At 34.8% G+C, this 26,310-nt stretch overlaps 1 protein-coding gene across 2 annotated transcripts in view; it reads right to left on the reverse strand.

Moving 5' to 3' along the window:
• Nucleotides 1-26,310, reverse strand: part of RIT2 (Ras like without CAAX 2) — a 369,303-nt gene that overhangs the window by 274,953 nt on the left and 68,040 nt on the right. For both annotated transcript variants that reach the window (XM_079109348.1, XM_079109349.1), the window contains one exon: nucleotides 21,458-21,514. In XM_079109348.1, coding sequence (XP_078965474.1) covers nucleotides 21,458-21,514 — 57 coding nt within the window. The remainder of the gene's footprint in view (nucleotides 1-21,457; nucleotides 21,515-26,310) is intronic.

A 26,310-nucleotide genomic window follows, 5' to 3' on the forward strand; every position in this document is an offset into this window, starting at 1 on the left:
CTGGGCCCTTCCTTCCTCCATAATGCACTGCCTCACCTTGGGCCCAGAGCCCTGGAGTTGGTGGTGTATGGACTGAGATCTCTGTCTCTGAAACCATAAGCCCAAGTAAAATTTTCCTCCTCCAAATTGCTCTTTTTGTGTGTTTTGGTCACAGCAAAAAGCAAAAAAATTTTTAAAAAAATGCTGATTAAAACAGTAGTAGAAGCCCCCCAGTAACTATGTTAATGTACTCTTTTCCTCCTTTTGAACAAATAATATTAATTTGTATTACAAGTATAAAACAAAAGATTTGGATAATCTTCTTTTCTAAGTGAATGAACTGGGGAACCCATAGTCTCTATTGAGCTATTTCCTAATTGACTAAAAATATAGGGATTTATGCTGTCTTATTAAGATTGTGCTGGAGTCTGAGAAAGGTTCTCAGTTAAAATGTGAAAAAGACATACACATAGGAAATGTGACAAGCTACTGCTACTCTCAATGATGTTCAAAGCATAAAATTTTTAAATATTTGTATTTGTTCCAAAATAGGAATTAGAAACCAATCAACAAGTATGCCAGTAAGGAATCTAAAAGTTATGTAAATATTGCCTAAGTCATTCCAATTTCCCATGTCAACACTGGAAGCAAATTTTTGTAGAATGTACACAAGCCAGTTGTAAATACTTTCAAACTTTTAATGTGATGTTTTCAAAGAAGGAAATGAATACAAGAAAACGACAGCTACATTTTTCATTAATAGATCTGACTGAAATTGAAGAGATCACTAAAGACAAAATGGAATTGGTCCATATTCTCCTGCACTCTCATCTTCTCCTTCTGGGACTAGAAAGGAGCAGATTTCCCTTACAGGGTTAAAATGCTTCCAATTTCAATACAACATGAGAAGAAAAAGAGAAGTGCTTTAGGCAACGCTGGTCTTTGGTAGAGTTTAGAGAAATGAGGCAGCTGTAATATTCTCATACGCATCTCCACTTCTTGGAACGGTCGGAATATTTCCATGGTCTTATTGAAGACAATTTCAGAAGTGCTTTTCTGCATCATTGAATGCCATTTTAACCAGGCTAAATCTTATGGAAATTTATGTTTAATTCTAAAACACGTTCCACCCACCACCATATTCCAATTAGAGCATGACATTGACACATCCCATGGCCCTGCCTGATGCAGTGTTGAGAATGCACATAATTTCACATGCTGGTATCTCTACAAACCAGGAAGCCTCTTTCACCTCTAATTTGCATGATGCATTCATTTTAAGATTAGTCACATGATTAATGAGCATCTTGGAGAGTGTCCAGTTTTATCCACTCTGTCATGTTTCCCTTACTCCCGCCACCAGACTCAATTAACTCTCCCAACTATTGCCAAGTGGTGCACAGAGTATAAATTATGCTTGTTCATTTGTTCCAGAAAACAATCACATCCATTGCAATTTGGAAATTGTTTTCCATTGGTAAGCATAATTAATTGTTAAAATGTGTATCAGCAAGAATATTCCTTCACTACACAAACCAAGCCTTATGACTGTTCAATATTCAATATTTATTACATGACAAACATGTACTCCACAATTTTCATCCAAAATCCCCAAAGAAACACTAAATTTGTAAGGAAATTCTTATAATGAGCTGCTGTTGTAGAACTTGAATTAATCTGCAGTCCTTTATCAGAGCAAATTAATGTAAAACTTGCTTTATAATGAAAAAACCAAAGACTTACATTATTGTTCTTTCACCATTGCATTTAATTATTTTTCTTCTTTTTGCAGCTCAAATTGAACTTTGCAGTTTTACCCCTTGAGCCCCTAGTTATAATATAAAAATTAAGTTCTATTTTTTTTCCATATTACACATCTTTTGCATTAATTGACATATTTTCTAAATAAGGCAAAATACAAAAAGAAAACTGTTGTATTTTGTTGGCAACAATTTTATTCAGGCTTGAGTTATTTATAATTACAAACTCTTGAAAATAAAATAATTTCTTTTTAAAATATTTACAATTCTAATGAAGATCCCAAGTTGTATTTCTGTTTCACAAATAATAAACTTTGAGTATCTTGGATCAACATTATTTATGAGTAGCTATCAGTTTTATCAGTTCTTTTATTTGAAGATGTAACTGTCTTCAAATAAAGGATCTGATATATATATCAAATAAAATTTCTGATATATATATCAGAAATCTAGGCCATGATAAATTTTATATGAATAAAAATATAGAAAATAATGCATAGGGGTAATTGTGTTATGGTTGTAAAGTTTCCATATGCTCAGTATTACATAATTTTTGAGAAATATGGGAGAGCAATCATATTCCCATCAAGAGCTGTCCCTAAGATTTAATTCTGGATACTGGAGACACAGCACTGAAGTAGACACAAACTTCCTCCTTTCTGTGATAGACAATGAAACAATAAAAACATGTTCAAGAAAAATATTGAATCTTGATAAATGCTATACAGAACATTTTATAAAGATGATAATAGAGTGACAAGTTATAAAGAGTAGACATTTAAGATGATATGAGGATGACAAAAAGGAATCAGTCATGTGAAGAAGATGGAACAGAAACACCAGAGGCAGAATCAAGCATAGTGGCATGTTCAAGGAATGCATGAGGGTGATGCTGGCTAGAGAGTAACTGGCAGAGGGCAGAGTGGGCAGAATGTACACTGAGATCAGAGATGCAGACCTGTGCCACATTATGCCACCAAAGGTGTCAGTCAGCAGCATTGCCAGCATTGCTTTATGTGCAATACATAGTGTTGGACAGGGACACCCCTCTGACTGCTGAGTGAAACAAGTGTGGGACAAGAGAAAGAAATGGCACGTATGTGTGGGTGTGACGTCTAGCATAGATGCATAGTCCACCTCTTATTTTACTGTATCTCAAGCAATTAGGGTTAATGAAGATTTTAATAGAAAGGAAAAACACAGAAATTTAAGTTGAGCAAATACATTTTTTATCCAGAAAATAAACTATCCCTAAGTTAAATAAAAGAAATCTACATTCAACTCCACTGATATGGATTTGAGTCCTATCTCTGTTCATCCACATTCCTTCATAAACATTCCTTTCTTTTTAGGCATGTTTCAGGGTCAACCTCCATTTTATGTATTTCTTGTGCTTTTGGGGACATCTACACTGAAGAGAGTTGCTTACTTTCTAAAATTCAAAAACAAATATAGATGTCTTTTCCTTGCAATATTTAATAAAGTAATAATTCCATATACTTCTGACTCATTTTTAATAAAATCATCAATGCTTTGGCATCAAAATATTATAAGCAAATTACAAATGATACGATATATAATGTTGGAAGTGCTTTTGTGTATTCCTGAAATTACTCCAGTGGGTACCTATCAAGTTTCTACTGTGTCTGCATTAAATTCATTTCAAAACCCAGGAAAAAAATTAAGAAGGACTGAGCTATGAGTAATACAATTGCGAAGGGGTTAATATTAAAATTCAGTGTTCAACACTCATCTCATTTGTCTTCTTTGGGTAGTGTGACCTAGACGTATAAATTACTGTGGACTAAGCATTATTGTGCAAAGGTCAAGACTATTTGTTTTAAATTTACTGGATTACAAAGCCCTGGAAAAATACCTTATTGCTTTCAGACACTGCTTTTCTTTTTTCCTTTGCTTCTATAAATCAAAACCGCAGTATTTTTCAAATGGGAAAAGTAATTTCTATATGTGATCTCTTCAAAGCTGCATTCTAAGCCTGAATTGATATACAATGGAGCTGTCTTGTTTAAAATATTGTAGAGATCATTTATTCTGGGAGATTTGTATATTACACATCTGAGTATCTAAAGGAAAATAATAAATTTTCATATTTCAGTTAAATTTATGTAAATACACATGGTAGCATCTGTATTCCTACAATTCTGACTTTTTTGAGTGTTATCTACACTCATTTTTTTCTATTTTTTATTTGATTTTTTTATCTACCTTTTTATCTACACCTTTCTTTTGACTTTTTTGCTCTATCCCAATGCATCTAAATGTAAGCATCATATTAGTTTAAAAGTTTTTAAATCCTGTCAAGTATATTAACTAAATCAGTGTTTGTTACAATATCATATTTTTATAAGGCAGATAGTATTAACAACATTTTCTAAATGAAAACATTTTGGTACTAATAAAGTTAAGTGACCCATTAAAAACAGACATTTCTGAAAAGAAAGAAAAAAGTGTTCCGACTGCATATTTATCCCAATATTATTGATATCACAAACATTTTAGAAGATGTATTTAAATGCCAATGTCAGTTAATAGGAAGTCACACGAACAAAGGAAAAATTGTTAGAATGCATTCTTTGTTTCCCAGGAGCACTGTTCTCCACACTCATTGCCTAGTTTATTTCATTTTTTAAAAGTCAAATTCATATTTTGAATGATTGCAATATCACTGAAACAAATACTCCGTTATATAAGTCCATAGTACTGTTACTTTTGTTTACCAACTCTTAACCAGTTTATGGTCACCCACAATGGTTTCTTTTCTTTCCTTCCTTTCTTCCTTTTTTTTTTTTTTTTTGTACCAGGGATTTAACCCAGGGGCATTCAACCACTGAGCCACATCCCCAGCCTTTTTTTAATATTTTATTTAGAGACAGGGTCTCCCTGAGTTGCTTAGGGTCTTTCTCAGTAGCTGAGCCTGGCTTTGAACTCCTGATCCTCCTACCCTCAGCATCCTGTACAACTGGGATTACAGGGATGCTCCACTGCTCCCTGCCCCAAAGTTATTTCTTTTTAAGCAAATTGAATACGAGGTATAATTAACTACATAGTGTACATATGTGTGATGAATATAAATATGTATCAGTCATTTTTACATTCCTTGTGATATTACAGTGTCCAGGGACCAGGACTATTTTTCTGTTCTTGAAGGGAAGATGTTTAAGTTTTTGGTTAAACATTCCTATCCTAAACTGTTTTGTTCTTGCATTATGGTCCCCAAATTCTGGACTCATTTGATTCGTTTTCCTTTTGAAGCAATTGCTTATGGTTTTATCAGAGTGACCATATGTATGATTTATTATCCCACTGAAATTTTGGTTATCTAATTCTATAGACTTGAAAACTTGATAAATAAGAGCATTGAAATTGTGGGTGGATAGAGAAAAGGTAATCCGACAGTCATAACGAGCCAAGAATCTCTCCTGTGAATACCTGTCATAAACTGAATTCTTGGTTTCTTCCTGATCTACCAGCTCTAGTGTAAGTATGAGAAATTTTTCTGTAACAGAGTTTTTAAGCTTCCCTTGAGGGATGGAAATATAACATCTAAATTTATTCAATAAATATAAATTGAGGTTCCCTAAGGCTCTGTTACTGGGCTAAGCACTGGAATTTAAAAGGATAAAATTATCAAGGAATCAGTAATCCATTCATGAAGGTATGACTTCTAAGGATCTAGGAAAACAGAATCTCAGTGAGCCGCTCTTTAGAGAGAGAAGAGAGAGTAGAGTAGGTGAAGCAAAAATAGGCAGTAATTAAGCAGAGAGAGTTGAGGTAGAAGTAAGAGTGGAGCTTCACTTTAAGGAAGGGCACAGTGGATGGAGAAAAGGCACTGAGATTTAGTGCAAAAAGAAGGACGCTGTTTCTTAAGTGAAGAGAGAGAAAAGAGGGTTTTCTGAAGAGACTTAAAGTGTCAGTAAACATCAGCCAAGTACCACTTGTTAGGAAAAATTAGATTTATTCACCTAAATGCCAAGGAAAGTCATTGAGCAAGTTTGAGCAGAAAGAAACGTGTGTGTGTGTGTGTGTGTGTGTGTGTGTGTGTGTGTGTGTACGTGTGTGTATTTAGGGGTGAATATATGAGAGGCAATGCAGAGGATATAAGCATCTTTAAAACTCACTAAGATCACTTTGAAGATGTTCTTTTTAAGATGGAGGGTTTTGTTTCTCTCCCAACATTTAGAAATATTTCCAAGTAAACAAATATTTGTAACATCATAAATAAATAATCACCAAAAATAACCTACCCTCAGGGTATCAGAAACGTTCAGTAATACTCAAAGGAAAAGAGAAAATAGAAAAAAAAAAATAGAAGAGCATGGAAATAGAAAACACAAACAAAATCAGAGGAATGAATCTAGTTTAATAATCCCCCAAAAAATGTGTTAAAAGGTTTATCTATTTAGAAAGAAAAGTTATGTGATTATATTGAAAAATTCTCATTGAACTATATATAAAGTAGCAGTTTAATAATCTGTACAGTACCATATCATAAAGAAGCAATAATAAAAATGTTTTAAAACTACATAGGATAACACAGAAGAACTTCATAAATATTATAGGGGATACACAGGAAGCAGATACAGAAAAACACAGATAGTAAAATTTTATTGATATGCTAGAGAATTGAGCAAAAATGGTTAGGGATGCATGCTTAGCGTCCCTCCCCTATTAAGAAAAGTGTGGAGGAAATTAGACTTACGAGTGTCATGATGGGTGGGCAGCATGCAATGCTTTTGAGGAGCAGGTAGTGCATGCTGCTCCAGCTGTGCAGCAGTGGCAAGTTGTCACTGTGTGACACACTATTGATGTGTAGCAGTCACGATAGTGAAAATGCCCTTGAGAGATGTTTAGGAGATGGAATCCTCGGGTCAGTGATGGCATGGTGATGGAGGAGCAGAGACGTCAAGGGAGAGTACCAGTTCTGGAGCCTGAATTCCTAGATGGATAGCAGCATCATGTGCTGGCAAAAGGAAACACTACAAGAGAGGCAATTTTGAGAGGCAACAGATATGAGTTTAATCTGAAATCATAAAATTCAAGATATGCTTAGGACATGCAAATAAGTCCAGTAAGTGGTAGGATGTGTAAGCCTAGAAGTCAAAACCAATCTGAAAGTTATTTTCATATAACAAAATATATAAATCTGGGAGTCCTTGGCATATAGATGGCAATTAATAGCCTGACGATAGTTGAGGCTTTTGGAGAAAGAGCCAGTGATGAGAAAAAGAGTCTAAAAAAAGGCATGAGAGATGCTCACATTTATTTGCCAGGAAAGTCACCATGAGCTTTGTAGAGCAGTAGAGAAATGACTAAAAACAAGTAGTGAACCAGAAAACTGTGATGTTACACAAGATGAAGAAGGAGAATGTTTCCTACCAAAGGGGCACAATCAATAATATTTCTTATCCCTTTCTCAGTAAAATGATACTGGCAAATGTCCTTTGGATTTGGAAAACACTGAAGGCTCCTCAGTCATGTATTGGTGATGGAAGTTCAATAAGCATGGCATGAAAAGTGAGTAGGAGTTTAGATTTCAGACAACTCTTAAAGAGGGTGAGAGTGAAGAGAAGAATTGAGATAAAGGACTATTTCAATGGATATAAACAAATTAAAAATTAATATAAATAGGAGAAGGTGAAGATGCATGGATTATGACCATATATGGAAGTTTTAAGTAAAAGCACCAATCACTAGCTAATATAAGCAGCCTCTGCCTTTTGTATGCAGTCTACTATGGCCCTGCAAATTGAACTACTGAGAAGATTTCAGTTAGCCAATTTGATTTCTATTATGAAAAGTTTCACTATTCCTAGAAACCTACATTCATAAGAATATTTTAAAAAGGAATTTTAATTCTTAAAAATGCTATTATTTAACTTCTTAATAAAAAGAGTTAGGGTATTCTTTAAGTATATAAAATGTTCAAGTAGGTAGATAAGAAGATATCTTAGCTTTTCTTATATAGATGTGTTATTCAGTTTTTTGTTGCTGTGACAAAATACCTGAGAAAACCATCTCAGAGGAGGAAAGACATTTTGGTTCACAGCCTCACAGGGTTCAGTCCAATATGAGTTGGCTCCATGGCTGTGGGCCAAGATGAAGCAGAGCAACATGGTGGTTCATGAGTAACAGATTAAAGCTGCTCACCTTACATAACCACATAGAAAGAGTAAGGAAATGGCCTGGGATAAGATTCACCTTCCAGATCTTGCCCCAGTGACCTACTTTCTCCAACTAGGCCCCATATTCCAAAAATTTTACCATATCCAAATAATGCCATCAGATTATTAATCCATCAGTAGATTAACCCACTGATAAGCCAGAACCCTCACAATCCAATTACTTCTCAAGAACTTTATCTCTGAATATTGCTAGACTGGGGATCAACTCCACAATACATGAGCCTTTGGAAAACTCCACATCCAACCATAACAAAAGTGCATAATATAACACCAAATTTGGTAAATATCTATGGTCCTCATGCCTCTGGAAGACTTAATTTCTATAATCTCACATGATTAGTAAAGGCAGGAATATATGAAGTTTAGAAATATCTTCTATTATAAAAAAAATAGTTGTTCATATTGGCATGGTTCTTGATAGTTTTTAAATTGATTTTCCATGTAGCTAATTTTAGCTTCAAATCAGTTTTGTTTTATGTTTAAGAAAAAACATGGCTGACATAATTTTACAGATAAGAAAATGAAGATCAGATTGGATTACTGACTTGCAGAGAATACCAGGACTAATTTTGACTCTGCTCTTTGGGCATTCAATCCTGCCCCACTTCATTACACAGTTTCTATGTCCATAGGTTATATTGTAACACAAAGTTGCAAAAGATTCCTTTTAGTCTCCTAGATAAAATCATAGCACACCAACTCAAAAAGGCTGAATCTAGAAAATATTTCATGTTAAAAGAGAAATAACTTAGTTTGAGTGAGAATTTTAGAATTTATTTTTCTAGATTTGTGAAGAGTATCACTGATTTTTTGAGAAGAATTGCATTGAATCCGCACATTGCTTTTGATAATATGACAATTTAAAAAATATTAATTCTGCCTATCCATGGAACTTGGGGGCAGGTCTTTCCATCTTCTAGTATCTTGCATTTATTTATTTTTTTAGTGTTCTTTAATTTTTCTTGTAAAGATTTTTCACCTCATTTGTTAGATTTATAAATAATTTTTAAGGCTATTACAAATTCAATTGTTTTCTTGATATCTTTCTTATAAGGTTCTTTATGGGTAGAAAATCTATTGATGTTGTATGCTGATTTTAATTCTATTAATTTTCTGAATTTTCTTAACATATCTAAAAATATTATGGAGCACCTTAAGGATTTTCTAAGTATAGTATAATGTCATCTTCAAATATGAATAATTTTACTTCTTCCTTTCCCATTTGTTTCCCTTTTCTTTCTTTCTCTTGCATAATTGCTCAGGCTAAAATTTCAAGTGCTACAATGACTAAGAATTATGAGAGCAGACATCTTTGAATCAATAAATGGGATGCCATCAAATTAAAAATCATCTGCCTGATATGATGGCCCACACCTATAGTCATAGTAGTTTGAGAGGCTGAGGATCACAAGTTTGAGGGCAGCCTAAGCAATTTAGTAAGACCATGCCTCAAAATAAAAAGTTCTTGGTATGTAGGTCAGTGGTAGAATGTCACTGGGTTTAATCCTCAATACCAAGAAAAAAATTAAAAATAAAAGTTTCTGCACAGCAAATGACAAAATTAAGAACATAAGGACAGAACCTACAGAATGGGGAACACTTTTTCCAGCTACTCTTCTGACAGAGGATTTATATATAAAGAACTTAAACATAAAACAAAACACAAAGAAATCAATAAATGGCAAATGAACTAAACAGACACTTCTCAATAGAAGTAAAAATAACAAAATCATCAATATCCTTATCTATCAATGCAGTGCAAATCAAAACTACACTGAGATTTCATCTCATTCCAATTAGAGTGGCAAGCATCAAGAATAAAATAACAATAAATTCTGGTGAGAATGTGGGGAAAAGAAACTCTTAAACACCTTTGGAGGCTATGGAAAATAGTTTGGCCACTACTGATATCAGTACGAACCTTTCTCAAAAGACTAGGAATGGATCCACCTGAAGTCCCAATAATTGCACTCCACAGTATTTATCAAAAAGAATTAAAGTCAGCATACTATAGTGATACATGCATACCCATGTTTATAGCAGCACAAATTACAAATAGCCACATTATGGTACCAGTCTAGGTGTTCATCAATAGATGAATGAATTAAGAAAATGTAGTGTATATAAACAATGGAATTTTATTCATCCATAAAGAAGAATGAATTATGTCATTTGCAGGAAAATGAATGGAACTGGAGAGTATCATGTTAAATGAAATAAGCCAAATTCAGAAAGTCGAGTCATATGTTTTCTTTCATATGTGAAAGCTAGAGGAAAATAAGAAAGGAAAAAATGAAATGTCATGAAAGTAAAAGAGAGAACAGTAGGGAGGGTATTGGGGGGGTACTAGGGAATTAAATTGATCAAATTATATTATAAGAATGTATGAATATGCCTAATGCAACTCCTATCCTGTATTATGCATTATTATTATTTTTAACTATAGGAAAGAAGCAGGGTAGATGCAGACATTTTTGGAAAACAAACAGATGGTACCTCAGAAGCCAATAGGGTGTGACACTAATATAGCTAAAGCTTCTTACTTGCAGAGGTACCTCCCAAGGCCCTATAACCAACTCTCCATACAAAGTTTTGTACATTTTTTTCTTAAAAAAGGGAGGTGTATTTCTGGAAGTCATATCAAGTGAGCTAGCAAAACTTAACTATTTGTAAATGATTGCATATTAAATAAATATACATAATTAAACTGAAATTAAATTAACTTTCTGTTAGTACGTATTTATAGGTTTGTATTAACTGTTTCCCTCACTGAAATGTAATTTACTTGAGAACTTTGTTTCGTGTGATAGCCTAGCTCCAAGAAGAGTGCTTGGCACATATTAGGTTCCTAGTAATTATTTATTGAATGAATGGATATGAATCAGAACATTGAGAGGTAAAGCAACCTAAAAGAGTCGAACTGCCCTCATCTACAGAACTCAAGAGAAATAAGACTATGTTAGCATATATAAACAATAAATGTCTTATTTAGAGCAATGGGTTTTTCATGAATGCTGACAATCAGAAATGTGTTCTTTTGATTATTTCTAGGATTAACCCAAACCTTGGTCTATTTTTGGAGCTAAGAAGGATATTTTGCATATAGTGCAAGTCCAATGAAGTTTCAAAGGATGTGGCACACATTCTTAGACTGACAATATTAAACTTTCAATTTTCCTAACTTCCTTGGACTGATTGAATACCTAACAGGCAAATTTCACATTCCCATATAAGACATCTGTCATAGAGATGATGTATAGCTCATATCCAGTTTTCTGATAGAGATTTCACATAGTAAATTGATTCAGGGATTTTTAGTTATGATTTGTTCTCCCTTGTATGGTTTGGTCACAGGAAAAATTATGGTAATCATGAGTTTTAAGTAATTCCAATAGCAATGACAATAATATCTCATTGTAAGTTAATAAACTGACATTCTTGCTACTTTACCCTCCTTTGTGGATAGATTTTTCTGGGACTTCAGGAAAGAACACAAAGCATAAGTGAATTCTTCCTGACAACTTTCATTTTTACTATTTTTTTCTTCCAGTTCAATTGATTCCTACTGAGGAAATTGTGATTCTCATTTTTTCTTAAGTGTAAGTAGTTACATCTATATTATCTCACATAACCATCATGAGAAATAATATCCTCACCTTGTTTTTATGGTCAAAGAAAAGGTCAGCAATATATGTTAATTTGCTCAAAGTTGAAGGTACTTCAGGAGGCACTTTAGCCATTCATTCATCCAATTTATTGATCATCTCCTGTGAACCAGACATTGATCTAGGATTTTAGATTTCAGTTACTCACACAGCATTTATATTTTAGCTAAAGACAGACACAGCTGTATGCTAAGTAAGAAGGTAGCTTGCGCTATGGAAAGACAAATAGAAAAGGGCATGTGTAATCAGGAATTCTGATGATGGTTAATGGAAGCCTGATTAAGGGTCATGTGAACCCTGAAGCAAAGTCTTAGAAGAGGTAATGAAGGGAGTTCTGTGAACCCCTGAGAAAAGAATGTTCCAGGATATGGCAGGTCAAGGGCAAGGTGCTAAGATAAGAAACCATTTGGCATACTCAAGGAGCAATATGGGAGCTAGTGAGATTGAAATCAAATGAATGAGAGAGAATGGTAAATAATAAAGTCAAATGGACAAGGTGTGTCAGAGTTAAGAATTTTATTTTTCTTATGCTGGGAATCAAACCCAGAGCCTAAATATATTAGGCAAACATTCTGCCACTGAGTTATACCCTTGAACCTTTTTTGAGGATTTTATAGGCCTTTGTCACTAGCTTTTACCATGAATGAAATGGGAATCTATGTGAATTTTTTTTTCAGAGTGACTTGTCTTTGGAAACAATCACTCTGTCCACTGTGAAGAAAGTAGCTTAGGCAGTTAGGCAAGGGTAGAAGCAGGGAGACATCTGGAGAGCTACAGTAGGAGCCCAGCTGGAGCTTCTGCTGGATCATAACAAGATGGCAACATCTGAGGTAGTGAGAAATAGATTCTGGATATCTTCTGAGTATGGAGTCAACAGGATTTCTTGAGGGTATCTTGTGTGGAGGGAGAGAAGAATTGAGGTTTTAGGCAAAAGCACCCAGAAAGATGGGGTTGTCACTGAGACAAGAACACAATACTCAGAAAATATTGTGTGTGTGTATGTGTGTATGTGTGTCTGTGTGTGTATTTGTGTGTGTGTCTGTGTGTGTTTTGTGTGTGTGTGTGTGTGTGTGTGTGTGTGTGAAAAGAACTGGAAGCCAGTTTTGGTTAGGGTAATTTACTGATTTGTTAGACATCCAAATGTAGAAATTGAGTTAGAAATTATATAAACATGAAATTTCGGAGATTAATAGGAGAGGAGAAATATATTTTGAAGCCGTAGATTATTAATGTCAACTAAGGTCATGACAATGAAAGCCATCACCAAGAAAAGGAATGTGGATAAAGACAGTAAGAGGACCAAGCACTGAGTCTTAGGGACACTTCAAATTCCAGAAGGAAAGGAAGAACAAGGCTGAGCCAACGAGTTATTAGAGAGGTTAGAGAAAAAGAAGAGTGTGGAATCCTTGATGTCATGTGAAAAAAGGAGATGAAATTCAAGAATGGTAGATCATATCTAATGCTACCACTACAGGTATGTCAAAAAAGAGAGAACAAAAATTGACATTAAGTAGCCACTGAAAAACCACAGCAATTTCAGGAGAAGTGGGATTGAAAATTTGGCTAGAATTGACTGCAGAAAGTAGAAGGGGAATGAGAGTCTTAAGGTAAAATCAACAGTCTCAGGAATTTTACAGCAAAGCAGTGGAGAAATGCAAAAGGCACTCACAGAGGAAGCAATGGCATCAAGAATTTTTTTTTTTTTTTTTTTTTTTTTTACTCCATGACTGAAGCTCCTTTTCACACATTTGATGCCTGAGCTTCTAACCAGGGCTTGGAAACACATTCTGACAGTTCAACAAGAGCTTGGCTTACTACCTCACTGCCTTCAAGTGTTTGCTCAAACTCCACTTCCACAGTGAATCCACCCTGATCTGTGCATTTGTACAGCATAGAACTCCTGATTCCTCTTAACCTGCTCTACTTTCTTAGAACACTTTTCAACTCTCAATATAGTATATAGTTTACATATTTATTATTATACCTGTTGCTTAGTCTCTATTTTGACTGCACTACAAGAGAGGATCCAGGAGATCAGAGACCTATGTTTATTATATATTATGAATTCAATAAAGCTCGTTTTAACCAACTAAACCTCAATTATATTACACTTCTTTAGCTCCTTTTACTCTTCAATTCACTTCAATTTATATTTTTTCATTAATTTTGAGATTGCCCTTTCTTTTTTTTATTTATTTAATTTTAATGTAAACAAATGGATACATGTTCTCTGTTTAATATCTGGATTTTTTAATGTTTTGGAGTCACATAAAAATAGAATTTTTTATGATGATGGAGAATGATGAATAAAAAAAAGAAAGTGTATGGTACAAGATTCTTGAGTGGGAGGGTGGCACGGATTCTGCTGAATGGCACATAGTGGTACAGAATTGCCATACATAGGAACATGGAGAGTTAGTAAATGGGAAGGCCAACTGTAGGCTCTAAGTGTTGGGTAGCTCTGGAAGTATTTTATAGATGGGAGCGTTTAGGAATTTATCTTGTACTTATTTCTGTTTTCTAAATAAAGCTAAAAGCAAGGTCATCAATAAAAATGTGGAAATGGGAAAAGCTACTGGTATTAGTAGAATGAGAAAGGGAGTAATGTTTGACCTGAACGTGTTTTCCAGCCACTGGTAAAATCCCATTGGAGACCCTGCATAATACATCTAAAGTGAGACCAGATTGTATGGTCATGCTCAGCTGCCTCACCGCAGTTTCAGAAAAATGGAAGTTTGCATTCAGTCCTGGTGGTGCTGAGATTATTACATCAAATGACACTGTTAAACGGTTTAAAATTACAAGATCACAGAAATCTAACAGGTAAAAGGGAAGATGAAGACATTGAAAGTTGTTCATGCATTCTTTTATTCAATAAATGTTTTGATCATCCCTTATAAACCATGCTCTGCAATAGGTCCTTTGTAAAATTCAGTGAACTAAGCAAATATGTTCCTGGACAAAAGGGAACCTGCATCTCAGATGGAAAAATAAAAAAACAAAAATGTTCCACTATTTTTTTTATTTAGAGTTTGATAAATTCTATTAAGGAAATAAGTCATGTACCAATATAGAGACTAAATTTGTATGTTCCACATGGTGCATGTGTGCATATGTTTTCACATTTTGCCTAGTTCACTTAGGTAAGGTGGGCAAAGACCATTCTAAGGAGGTAATACACAAGCTGAGACCTTGCATATGGAGGATGAAAAGGAACTTGCTACTTAAAAACCACAGGGAAGATATTCAAGGCACAGGGAAGAATATTGATGAAACCCAAAGGCAGGAAAGAGGTAGCTTTGCTTATTTAAATAACTGAAGAAAGACCTTGTGGCTGGAGCATAATGGCAACAGGCTGTTGGAAGATGAGTCTGTGAAGAGAATTGATCAGCATGAAGACAAAGTTCAATTTATACACTAACTACCTTTTTATTTTATCATATTCAGACATTAAGGAGTCATTAAAAATATAATTCTTCAAGTTCAACTTATCAGCCTTGATTTCCTTCAAGAATTATGCTGTAGCACTTTTTCTACCCAGTAGTAATATCTTCTCTTCTTCAGACCTTGAAAATATTCCTTCAGCACTACTCTGTTAGACCATGGCTCTGTAATTTCCTCTCTAAAATAACTGAGCATATTAATCTACGCCAATATATAAATGGCTCCTAATGGCCCTAGGCATTACTTCCACCCCTGAGCATTTACATTTTAACAGAGATTTTTTAGTGACACAAGGAGGTGACATTTTTAGTGCATATTTTAGATGATGAGCAGGCCGTCTTCATGTAATTCAAGCCCAAATATTGCTATAAATTCCTAAACTTCAGAAGTTTGTATTCCAGGAGAGATACTGAGAAATATATACTTCATGTGGTACATTTGCCCTGCTCTGGTCTAATTGATATTTTTCATAGTCAGGCATCATGCTGCATTAGCAGTCTCTGGGTATGAGACTCTCTGCCGAAGACTTGTTCGTATTCTTGATGTACTTTGCCACTTAAGAGTGCCTTGTTTTTTCAAACTTCCCAAATCATTCACAAAGACTGCACTATAATATGGTATTTTATTTTTTTCCTGTAGAGCTTGTTACAGTCCTTACCAATTGCTCAGAAAGAATATAAATCTTCTGGGTGTGCATATTATACAGCATTCACAGCTTGTAAGTAAAATTGAGGTCTAAAACAGTAAAAGAGGAAAAGCATTTACAGTTGAGTCAATTACAAGAGTATGTGTTCCTTGAAAATAGAATATGTAAGTATAGATGGAAATTCAGTGGTTTCATGAATTTCTGGGCACTGTGAGAACCAAATAAATCTATGGGCAGGTGTGATCATAAAATTATAACTGATTCCTGGGATGGTAAAGTTGTTTTCTTTCTGCAGGAAAACCAGCCCAAGGAAGCAGTTGAATAGGTACATAAGGCCAGCTTAACTAAACTGTGTGCTGCATTAATATAATGCAATGAGGAAGAAAAGGACAATTGGATTCCAGATGAAAAGATATAAACAGCTCTTTAAAATAATGACATAAAACTAGGCAAGAAAGTTCATTGAGGAAACAGTCCTCATCTATTTTTGTGTACCATTGAATAAAGAGGAAGCAAAAGAATAGCAGTGAAAGAAAAGGAAGCAAAAGAAATAATAATTGGCATAAGCATAATGTTTTTAATTTTTCAACAAATTTTCTTTTGGTTATCCTTCATGGCAAAAAATAGCCATTGACATATGAAGTCTGCATAGTCAATATTAATAAGGAAGTTCTTCCTGCTTTAACTTCAAAAAAGCAGCAGTATTAGTCAACTTTATAATTTTTCCCATTGTTCCTTGTTATGATTTAGATATGAGGTGTTCTCCAAAAGCTCATGTGTAAGACAATGCAAGAAAATTTAGAGGTAAAATTCTTGGGTTATGAGAGCCTTAAGTTAATCAGCCTTAAGTTAATCCTCTGATAAGATTAACTGAGTTGTAACTGAAAGCAAGTAGGATGTACCTGGATGAGGTGGGTCATAGGGGACACGCCTTTAAGATACATATTTAGTCCTTGTTGAGCAGAGCTCTCACTGCTTCTTGGTGGCCATGTCTGAAGCTGCTTTCCTTTGTCACGCTCTTCTGCCATGATGTTCTTTCTGCCTCACCTCAGGCCCCAAGGAATGGTGTCAACAGTCTATGGACCAACAGCTCTGAAATTGTGAGCCCCCAAATAATCTTTCTTTCCTCTAATTGTTCTTTTCAGGCCTTTTGGTTGCAGCAGTGAAAAAGCTGACTAAAACTAGAAAGATAATATCTGTCTGAAATTTAAATTTAACTCTGCATTCTGCATTTTTATCATCTAATTCTAGCAGCCTGCTTACTGTGTGCAAAGAACTACTGTAAGAGTTTGACACACATTGCTTTTTAACTCTCGAAGTATTCTAAAGTAGGTATAGTTCCCCAATGGGTCAGCTGTGGCTTAGAGATGTTTAGCAATTTGCTTGAATGCTAACAGGAGGGATTCAAAATCACTTCTGTTGGATGACAAAGCTCATATACCCTTTAGGTTACTTCCCAAGGTTAAGACTGGCATTTCCACAATGAAATTGCACGAAATTGCTAATTAACAAAACCTGAAGCTAACCTGCAAGGTGAAGAGCAGGCAGAAATAAATATCTCAGGACCCTAAGTGTGATGGGGACAGAACATATGCTAGATTAGGGAGAGGAAAGACAGACGAATGAAGAAATGCTCTGATGAAAACCTCATTTAAAACATTCATGTTATAAGCATGTGTTGATTAGGTTAAAGCTATAATTAATTAATAATCCACCAATATGGATTAACCTGGTGGTAACTGTAGGCAAGTGGAAAGTGGCTGGAGGAGGTGGGTCACTGAGGCATACCTCAGGGGTTTATCTTTTGTCCCTGATGAGCATAGATCTCTCTGCTTCCTGATGGCTATGCCCTGAACTGCTTTCCTCCACCATGGTGGTCCACCATGATATACTGGGTCAGATCTATGGAGTCACCTAGGGCCTAAGACTCAAACCTTGAGCCCAAATAAATTCCCCTTCTCTCTATTGTTCTTGTCAGGTCTTTTGGTCACAGTGACAAAAAAACTGACTAAAACATTGTGTTTCCTTGTCCCCACTATAAAAAATGCTGTCCTGCCATTTTTCAGTGGGAGCTCTCATTTAATTTTGAAGAACGGAAGCTGCCCAGATTCATGAATTGTTGATGAATAAAAGTCAATCAGATCCATAACAGAATTGTTGTAATTTTGTCTTTTGAGGAAAAGCTTCCCTGCCTGTCAAGTGAAATTAACCTATGTTACACGTCAACAGTGCCTTTGTGCTTTTCTATTTCATGGATTTACTGTATGGTCTCTACTTCTCCACTTGTCTAGGAGTGTTTGGACAGCACTGACATCATTAAACCTCTATGTGTGCTACATTTAACATCTTGGAGGAGAGTGGGAGATAATCACTAGTTATACATATGTGACTTAATCAAAGTTAGGGTACTATGTAAACTGCGGGGAAACACAAAGCCTTCAAGACTTCAGAATTGTCCATCCAGTACCAGGAATCTTCTTCAGGGTGCACTGGTTGAGAACATCATGTTTCCTTCTGCATTCATTTGTCAAATGAAATGACCCTATTTTCTGTGCTCATGTGTTTGCCTTCATGTGATTAACAATTGACATCAGCAGAAACAATTAACATACATAGTTTTTATTAGATAATAATTTGGATTAAAATGCATAGTCTAAAATTGAGAACCTGATATCTTTTTTTATATTCTTGCTTTCAAGGAAAGGGAGCTCATCTATTGTAGGAAAAATCAATAACCCGATTTTTAATTTATATTCCATTAGAATTCCATACACTCAGACTTTCGACTTCAAGCAAATTAAAGTGAAACTAAATGAACATATCATGACAAGCACTCACACATGGTTTTCTCAAAAGTGTTTAAGAAATCTGAATTTTCCTGCAAAATTTCCTTGAAGGAGAATTTCTGAATTCTAGAAAAGATGGCAGGAGTTTTTTGGCTTTTGAAAATTGTCCAGAGCTTGATCTTATTTCACAGTGAATACAGTTGAGGAAAGGGTTGCTCAACTGCCTATCAGCCTTTTCAAAACCCTTTCAAAGCAGCATTGATTCCTTTCTTAAGGTAATAGCTAACTTCAATAATATTACAAATTTTGTGTATTTGTATTAATTCCTCTTGCTGAATTGAAAATTCATTGAGAGCTTGAATGGTACTATTTTAATATTTCATTTTTGGAGGACAAACAGATTGCTTTGCAAAGAGTAGGCATTTAATTTTTTGCCAAGTGAATGGCATACAATGGTCATTTCTAGTGACTCATTAATTAAATACAGCATGTGTGTTTATTGACATGAAGGGTGAGACACCATTCTCTTGGTCAAAATGTTGTTTCTTATTATTTCCACAATAATTTTATTATGGAAAAATCAGCGTACTTAGTGCCATGTCTAATGTTCAGAGAAGTTCCATTGTAAAGATTAAATTAAAACTTGAATTTACCCATATTTATCCCTATTACAAGGAAAATAATTTAAATTTTGCATGAATTCTCCCATTAGAGGAATTGAATCAATACATTTAAATATCCCTTTCTTAGGCATCTTCTGTGAATTTTCAGAAACCAAACTCATTGGTCACTAACTAAAACTCCTGCCCCCAAATAAGAATAATTACTTAATAATATTCCTGATTCTTGTTATAAGTAAAATGTAAGATTTCAGTTTTTATAAAGATTTGAAAAAAGGATGATTCCAAATTGAAGATGGAGAAAATAAAAGCCTACAAATGACTCAAATATTTCAGGCAAACATATTCAAAAAAAGTCAGTCAGGAGAATGACAAACAGATCTGAACAGGGATTGAAGAATATTCATTTACTATTTCAGTCATGAAAATAACTATTCTTGATAGGTGCTATTCTTTCTCAATTTATAAGATTTTCAAAATGTACTAACATGAATTTTCTCCTAAGGGATGATTAAGGCAGCCAGACTGAATTACAGTTATGTAGTTAGAACCAGTGAAGAGAAAATTACTTGGGACTCTGACCTTCTTCAAGCAGGATACCAATGGGAAATTGTTAACTAATATTCCCGTTAGAGAAGACAAGAAATGAGATGATGGGAAAATCGAACAGAAGGTAATAAAATACTCTTTCTATTTTCAAACTTTTTCTTTTAAGCCTATCTTATTTATAGTCAGATAAAAGTATTAATTCAGCCACCTGTAAGTAGTGGATGTCCAGTTAGTTTAAGCTCAAGTGATGGATGGGCCATGTGAGTACCTAAAGAAAACATCACATTCTTATTTCTTTCTCTTGAAGGAGCTATTTATGGTTTATTCACATTCACTGTCTTTGTAAGCTGTTAAACATGATAAGCTGGTGAGCAAGAGACCAGTTTTTGAGACAGCAATATATATAAAATTTAAATAATCGTAGAAAACAATGAACAACAGAGTGAGCTTGTGGTTTCATAAATTATATTATTCGATTTCACAAGATACAAGATTCAGAATTTATGCCCAGAGTTTTCCCCTTTTCTGTAACTCAGATTTAAGTGGTGCAAAGCTACCAATACTCCAGAAATTCAGAAACCAGATTTAGACCTTTATCAAAGTTTACACCGAAAAACATCTAAAACTTTATCAAGTTATTCATCTCAGAAACAAACCAAAAAACTCTTTGGGAAAGTCCTTCCTGGTCAACAATGTAACAATCAATTGCATTTAAATATTATTGATTCTGTTTACCTAATGAAGAGATCGTAATGAATTATCAGACATTTAAATACTAGTGTATTTTGCTCATTTCAGCATAGTAGTCAAGCAAAAATTCTGTAGGACATACAGGAAGGGAAACAGGAGCTTTATATATAGGATAATATTTTATGCATCAAGGAAGACCTTGAATCAAAATTCCTTGATTAGCAGATAGAAACTGGAGGATTTTATCCACAGGCAGTGGGTGAGGACAAGAGAATGAAAATTGAGAAGAGAAATGAGGTAAGTCATGGGCAGTTGTTAATGGAGCTCACCCTCCAAGAGTCAAGTAATTAGCCATGAAGGGTCCTGCAGGTCTATGCTTCCCTCTCTGGGAACTAACACGTGATGTGTTTTCTGTGCTGATGTGTTTTCTAGGCAAAGATGACTATGGTTGAATTTTTCAACCTATTCTTTAAAATAGCTTTTGGAATGAGAAAACAAGTTTTAAAGACATCTTTCCTACTTTGAATGAATGAGAAATCCCAATGCAATGCTTCTGTACTCTATTATGTCAGAAAACTGTATAAGGGAATAAAACATGACTGGATTTGGGACTTTCATGATATTTTGACTCTTTGAATCTCAGTTTCCTCATCTGTAAGATGAGGATGCCGGATAAAATTATATCTATATCTAATGACCTCTCCAAATGTGCTGTTAACATGGTTAATTAATTCTACAATAGAAAATTCAGAAACTGGTAAACAGGAAGCAAATTACCAAATACCTATATAATTTTGTCACCTATATTATCCAGAGCACAGTTTTTCAAATGAGTTTCTCTAATGGTAAATATCTATTAGTAGATCCTGAGGTCAATTTAATGGATTCTAACCATCATTTACCAGAATAAATAGAATACAATAAAAAGTATTAGAGTGTGTAACAAGATGTAAGGACAAATATTATGACAACATACACAATATGTGTGTGTGTGTTTCTGTGTGTGTATTTGGAAAATTGCATTTTTTATTCATCATCAATATCAACAAAATGAACAGTCTACTTATTTTGAGTGTCTTTATTTGAACTAAGGGAGAAAAGAGTTTTTTACTTACCTATAGTGGGGTCATGATAATCAGGAAACTGATGACTGATAAACTGCATTGTCATGGCTGAAAACAAAATAAATTTAAATTTAATAAAAATTCATCAGTTCACTAACTCATTCACCTTAGTTCTTTAATATTTTTAAATAGGTTCTGGTAAACAACATATTTGTGTGAGTGGCTAATTTAATTATATTATATGAACCACAAAATGGTAATAATAGGACAAAGTTCTTAAGGGTTAAAAGGAGACAAATAATGCCAGATACTTCCCTAGAATAAATATATTTGAATTTTAAGTGTATTTCCATTAAAATTTCATTGGAGTGAAAATAAGGAAGCTCTTGATATAGTGAGAATATAAACTAACTATAGGTCCCTTTTGGCTTGCTCTCGTTACACAACTGGTCAAGACCAGGGAGATCTTTCCACTAAAGGATCTGTATATTTTCTGGGACTTAAGTATCTCATTTTGAAATAAGAAGGTAAAGTCCAGAGTTTGTTTTAGTTTTACTTTATATAGTTATGATCCTTTGATTATATTCTTGATTATATCTATCCATCATTAACTTTTTAGTTAAAATTATTTCAGTCATTTTTATGTTGTCTAATTCATGTTACTTACTATACTTTTTCACTACTTATTCTGTAATTCTTAAATTCTCCATGGTCTTTCCAAATCCTTCAAACTGTAAAACATTTGCAATGTTTCTCTTTCCAAGAGTTCCTCATATGATTTTTCATTATTAGGAGACAAAGGGAATGCTGAATTAAAACAATACACTGTAAAAAATGTTATATATAAATAGTTCTGTTCCTTTTATCACTTTTGCATGCATGCATGTTAACAAAGTCTCTTTAACCAAACTTAATATCTGCTAAGTCCTCTTAACTTGATCTCAACTTTGGCCCTGTGCTTGCATCCACGATGTAGGGTCTGAATAGCTCAGTTGTAGCAAGAACCCTAGTAAGTCAGTTTAAAGGGAATCATTTCTGATCACCCTGGCCTAGCAAGAATCCTGTTAAATCAGCTTAGCAAAAATCCTCCTACCCTTGATATCTCTCTCCTCTTGGTAACTTTCTATCTATGGATGCAGCCCCTCCTCCTCCTCATTCTTTCCCACCCTGCTCCTTGCCTGTAAATCCCTGCTAGTCCTGTTATATTCAGAATTCAGCCCAGTTCTATACTTAAATCCCTTTTCCTCTATTGCAATAGTTCCTGAATAAAATCTATCTTTACTGCCTTCACTATTGTCTAGCTCTGGTTCTCTTTAACAGTATGTTCACACTTCAGCAAAGGTTCAGAGCAGGGAACACTCAGTTAAATTCAACAAACATGTAAAAGGCACTTGTCTAACCCTGCTGAGAAATGCAAAGAACTGGAAACTAACCCAGGGGAAGAGAATTTCTGTGCATACTTTCATGGTTTTTTTCCTCATGTTTTTGCATTGACAAAGGGTGACTACATATGAAAGTGTTAATTTGACAGCTTTGGAAAAATTTTCAAAATGCAAATCAACTTTCCTTATGGACAACCTTAGGAGTTTGAGAATTCCAGGCATTAAAGCTAAAAGAACCATCTTTATTGTTTTGAGATATCGAATATATATTTTAAAAAATCATTTGGAGTTTTTTCCTTCCTGAGGTTTTTTTTTTTTTTTTTTTTTTTTGTTTTTGTTTTTTGGTTTTCAATTTTGGTAGAATTTGTCATTTTAGCAGTTATTAATTATAAAAACAAATGGATTTCACTGGGGTTGTTCCATACATGTATAAACTCCTTAGCTTTAGAATGGCAATTGCCTGTATTGCTCTGTCACCAGTGTTTTTGTTTGTTTGTTTTTTGTTGTTTTGTTTTGTTTTTGTTTTTTTCCTAATTGGAACACAGAGGGCAGAGGCCTGGCCTTATATGAGCAGTTAGCTTAGTTAGTCATCTCAACTCCAACGATAGCTCAGGTTCAGTAAAAGTTAAAACTAAAATGAGGATATTCTCACTGCATCTCACACAAAATAAGTAGAAATATACCCATTCACTAAGATGATTGAGTCAGTTTTCATCTTATGGTAATCAATTATTTCGACTAAAACCTTGAAGATGTATTTGGATCCTTCACTTTCATATCCTTCATGCAAACATGATTAATTTTCTACTATACTTTGTTCCAAAATAACTATAAAATATGTCTTGATTCTTTCTCTATTACCTAGTTCAGAATCCTTTCTTTTCAAACCCTTTGTTGTGTTAAAACTCAACACTGTTTTCTCCGTAAATATGTTCTTTTCTCCCATTAAATTTTTCCTAATGGTAACAAAATCATCATTAAAATAATCTTATCATTTGCATGTCAACAGCTATTAGGATAAAGACATGTCTAATATGACATGCTAGCATATATCATCTTTCATAAACCATGTTTGCCTTACTTTTCAATCTGAAATTACAGACCGAAGTCTAAAGTATAGATAGACTTTCTGAAATGCTTTTATCTATGAGTAAGACTTTACCCTACAACTGACAGTGACCTTCATGTTCTGGCTACTGCTGATACGCTGACCAAATCTTACTCTTTAGCAACATTTTCTTAACTTACTCTGAACCCTCTTCTCGCCTAACCTCAAACTTTTTGGCTTCTATGATTACTTTTCATTTCCATATTTTTAGTTGTAGATAAACACAATAACTATATTTTATTCATTTTGTTATATAATGTGGTGCTGGGGAATGAACCCAGTGCCTCATGCTTGCTAGGCAAGTGCTCTACCCCTGAACCACAATCCCAGCTCCTGTGTTCATCTTTTTGATAACACTGTTTAAACAAGAATACAGTTTAATCAGTTTAGAGAACAAATCCCAGCCTTTATATCTGAATACCACACTCCATATCTGATCAAATTCTTCTCCCTTGGTCCAAGATGGCAGACTAGAGGGTGACTGCATCTCCAGTCGCTCCAGAACCCAGGATTCAAGAAGGGGAGGCATTGAGAGACTCGACTAAAATAGAGCCATGGGGTGAGTCTCCCCCACTGGGTGGAGCTCGGCCTGGGTGGCGGGCCGGATAGGGGTGGCTTATCAGAGTAGGCCAGGACAGCTAGAGTCTTCCCCAGGCAGCCCTGCGCACTCTGCCGGTGGGCTCCTCCCACACGGCCAGCATCTCGGAGCAGGCCCCCCAGTGAGAGCCTTTCCACACAGAGACAGCTCCAAGCCCTGGAACCAGTAGCGGGCTACGGGCAGCTTTCTTCGGAAGCACTGCATTATCAAGTTACTCCAAGACTTAAGGCTAATGAAGGCAGGAAGGTGATACACTGGAAATCTACAGCGACACTATAAGCCAATAGAGGAAATCTACAATATCTCAGAGTCCCACTGACATCTGACCAATATGAGAAAACAAGGGAAGAAAATGTCCCAAAAAAACCTAGATACTACATCAATAAAACCCAATGACAGCACAGCAGAAGAAATGTCAGAAAGGGAGTTCAGAATGTACATAATTAAAACAAGAAGGGAAGCAAACGAGGAGATGAAAGAGCAAATGCAGGCATTGAAGGAGGAGATGAAAGAGCAAATGCAGGAATTAAATGATCGCACCAATCAAGAGTTAAAAGAGCAAATACAGGAAGCAAGAGATCATTTCAATAAAGAGTTAGAGATACTAAAAAAAAAAAAAACCAGAAATCCTTGAAATGAAGGAAACAATAAACCAAGTTAAAAATTCCATAGAAAGCATAACCAATAGAATAAAACACCTGAAGATAGAACCTCAGACGTTAAAGAAAAAATATTTAATCTTGAAAACAAAGTGGACCAAACAGAGAAGATGGTAAGAAATCATGAACAGAATCTACAAGAATTATGGGATAGCATGAAAAGGCCAAATTTAAGAATTATTGGGATTGAGGAAGGCTCAGAGAAACAAACCAAAGGAATGAACAATCTATTCAATGAAATAATATCAGAAAATTTCCCAAATCTGAAGAATGAAATGGAAAACCAAGTACAAGAGGCTTATAGGACTCCAAATATACAAAATTACAACAGACCCACACCAAGGCACATTATTATGAAAATACCTAACATACAAAATAAAGACAGAATTTTAAAGGCCGCGAGAGAAAAGAATCAAATTACATTCAGGGGGAAACCCTGAATGTAATAAGAATATCAGCAGATTTTTTAATCCATACCCTAAAAGCTAGAAGGGCCTGGAGCAATATTTACCAAGCCCTGAAAGAAAACAGATGCCAACAAGAATCTTATACCCAGCAAAACTTACTTTCAGATTTGATGACAAAATAAGATCCTTCCATGATAAACAAAAGCTAAAGGAATTTACAAAAAGAAAGCCGGCATTAGAGAACATTCTCAGCAAAATATTCCATGAGGAAGAGATGGAAAACAACGATGCAAATCGGCAATGGGAGGAACTAGCCTAAAGGAATAGCCAAATAAAGGAGAAACCAAATCATGTCAAAAGACAAAAATGAGTCAAGCAATGAAATAGAAGAGGTCATCAAAAGTTTACCAATAAAGAAAAGTCTGGGACCAGATGGGTTCTCAGCCGAGTTCTACAAAACCTTTAAAGAAGAGCTCATTCCAATACTCCTCAAAGTATTCCATAAAATAGAAGAGGAGGGAACCCTCCCAAACTCATTCTATGAAGCCAATATCACCCTGATACCTAAACCAGACAGAGACACATCCAGGAAAGAAAATTTCAGATCAATATCTTAATGCACATGGATGCAAAAATTCTCAACAAAATTTTAGCAAATTGCATACAAAAATATATTAAAAAGATAGTGCACCACGATCAAGTGGGTTTTATCCCAGGGATGCAAGGTTGGTTCAACATCCGGAAATCAAT

The sequence above is a fragment of the Sciurus vulgaris genome (genome assembly GCF_902686455.1).
Source record: "Sciurus vulgaris genome assembly, chromosome: 13".
Lineage (NCBI taxonomy): Eukaryota > Metazoa > Chordata > Mammalia > Rodentia > Sciuridae > Sciurus > Sciurus vulgaris.